The 2,500-nt window shown below is 38.4% G+C and overlaps 1 protein-coding gene across 2 annotated transcripts in view; it reads left to right on the top strand.

Moving 5' to 3' along the window:
- LOC137990567 (transcription factor E2F5-like) overlaps window positions 1–2,500 on the top strand; it is a 15,994-nt gene that overhangs the window by 21 nt on the left and 13,473 nt on the right. For both annotated transcript variants that reach the window (XM_068835710.1, XM_068835715.1), the window contains exons 1-2: window positions 1–145; window positions 269–378. The exon at window positions 1–145 is cut by the window's left edge. In XM_068835710.1, the coding sequence (XP_068691811.1) occupies window positions 26–145; window positions 269–378 (230 nt within the window). In that variant the 5' untranslated portion in view covers window positions 1–25. The remainder of the gene's footprint in view (window positions 146–268; window positions 379–2,500) is intronic.

The raw sequence follows: 2,500 nt of genomic DNA, 5'->3' as shown, positions 1-2,500 counted from the left end.
TCCTTCTGCAGCATGCTCGACTATCATGGCGGATTTCGGTTCTCCGGGAACGCCGAGTCGTCATGAAAAATCCCTTGGTTTATTGACAACGAAATTTGTTAATTTATTGCAGGAAGCGAAAGATGGGGTCTTAGATCTCAAAGTGGTAAGTCATAGAAAGAAATCTGTGATTTTTAGTCAACCAAATAGTTAACTGCATTATCGGTCGCCTTCCTTTGTGCCGTCACCCGAAAACTCATTTGTGACTGTTTACCTTCTTCACTTTTAGGCTGCTGACACTCTTGCTGTTCGGCAGAAGAGGCGAATTTATGACATCACAAATGTACTTGAAGGAATAGGACTAATAGAGAAGAAATCGAAGAATAGTATCCAATGGAAGTGAGTAAACCAAGAGAGGGGAAATTAATTCATGTGATAGGGAAGTCCTTCGCGCGGGACATCAGGCGAATTCCAACGCAACCTGACATCTCGCGGGACAAAGTTCCGGTTCCACTTTAGCCCAAGATTATCAAGCGCTCAAGATTCCGTATTTTGAATTTCTCGAAATGAGGGTTTTGAGCACCATTTACTTCTCAAGGGAAAGAGATCTTGGCCTGGTCTCCGTTTGCTTTGCAACGCCTAATTGCTCCGCGCCATATCTCCATCCGAAGGTTTTTACCGCCTTTATTTTGGCGCCCTTTGTTGCGATCCAGCAATCGATTGCTTCGGTCAAAAATGCTATTGAAATTATTCTATTCTGTCGATTGATCGTAGTGTTACCAGTGCTTCTCAGTTAGAGCTCGAAAATTGTTAGCTATGGCTTAAAAGTTAGCCACAGATCGAATAAGGAAGCACTACATGCTCACTATCAAGTTTTTGGGACAGAGAATTTTACTGGTTTTGAAATCATCTTTGGCTTGTAATATATTTTGTCTTATTTAAACAACGCAAAAAGTTCTGTCTTAGCTTTTGGACATCACAAGGATATTGTGTGGATTATTAAGTTAAAAGGCAAAACAAACTTTAAATTATAATTAAGAAATATTGCTCGTTGAGAAAATAATTTTTAAAAATAATACAGTTTACCTCATCCACTTGATGGATTCGATATTTAGTCCGGATTTAGTCAAGTAATCAGCTATGGGTGGTTATTCCATGAGCGTGTGTTGGATATGGGATGGTAAATAGCCAGTGAGGCATGTCGTGCCAAAATTGGCTGTAACTAGTCTCATGTCCAAAAAATGTGAGTGGAATTATAATTATTATTGTTTTATAAATTTTCATTAAAATCTGAACACTTGGACCTTGGGAAGATTCAATGCGATCATTTTCCGTATTAGGCCATGCAGTATGTACCTAGGCTGATGACCAAGATTGATTGAATCAATCAGAAAGCTAGAAACCCAATATCCCAGGTTGAAAATTTAATAACAGCTCATATAGCCAATCAAAATTCTAGAATTGTATTAGCTTTTAATAAGAAAAATTATCCACCAACCACAGCTTTTCATCATATGTAATAAATATGAGGTATTCTATAATTTGTAAACTTTATACATGTAGAAGATATCACATGACTGTGCAAGGATAAATTTTTATCTCTGAGAACTGACAGTATCTCTGACAATTGAGTGCAACGAAGGAGTAAGAGAGATATATCAGCACAAGAAGATAAAATTTGTATCCTGGTGCAGTCATTTGATCTTCTGTTTCTTACACAATATTGATCAATATTATTATTTTGTGGTCCAGTTGGTGGCTGTTTATGGGGTTTCGCTTCTTGTGCACTTCTGTGCAACGTCCCCTGCTTTTTTTCATTGTAGATGTTGTAAATTTGTTGAGCACTCAAGGATGATAGTGGATTACAATTCAAGAAAATTGGTGGCCTCACTTTTTCAAGTTCTCACACTTAGTTTGCTTCTGTGGATGGACTGTAATTTTTTATGATATTTTGCTCTACGACGAGGAGTGTTCGACACTTATGCTTGCAGATTGCTCGGGGCAAGTGCAAGATGTATCCGTCAGCAAGTAAAACAACTATAAGACTTTTCGTTCAACTCACATCTTCCAGAGCGATTTGATTTGTAACGAAGACAGTGATTAGTAATATGACGTAATGACCGCAAACATTATAAAGAAATAAACAACGTTGCATCTTTGCCGTCATGTATTTAAAAATACATAGGTACAGACACAGGCAGACAACCCGAAGGATGCGAGAGCGTGTGACATCACGTTATTTTGAGACAGTTGTAACGGCCGATTCAACTGATTCAGGAAAATGTTCCATAAAAACTTCTCGCGATGTTTCTTTTCGATAATTCATTTTATGGACGGCCAGATAAATAAAGTTCACTCACCTACTATTTTCTGCGTTGTCCTGAGTGATTTGATGGGTTTTTGGGATGCTTCGATTTCCTCTTCAGATCCCACGCGTCACCACATACAATATAAATAGACAAGGTGTGCAACTTCCAAGACTGCTCATGGCCGAGTGCCTCCAGAATTTAGCGGAATTTCT

Source organism: Montipora foliosa, chromosome 1, assembly GCF_036669935.1.
Source record: "Montipora foliosa isolate CH-2021 chromosome 1, ASM3666993v2, whole genome shotgun sequence".
NCBI lineage: Eukaryota > Metazoa > Cnidaria > Anthozoa > Scleractinia > Acroporidae > Montipora > Montipora foliosa.
Note: the sequence above shows the minus strand (reverse complement) of the source record. Positions and strands in the feature narration are given on the sequence as shown.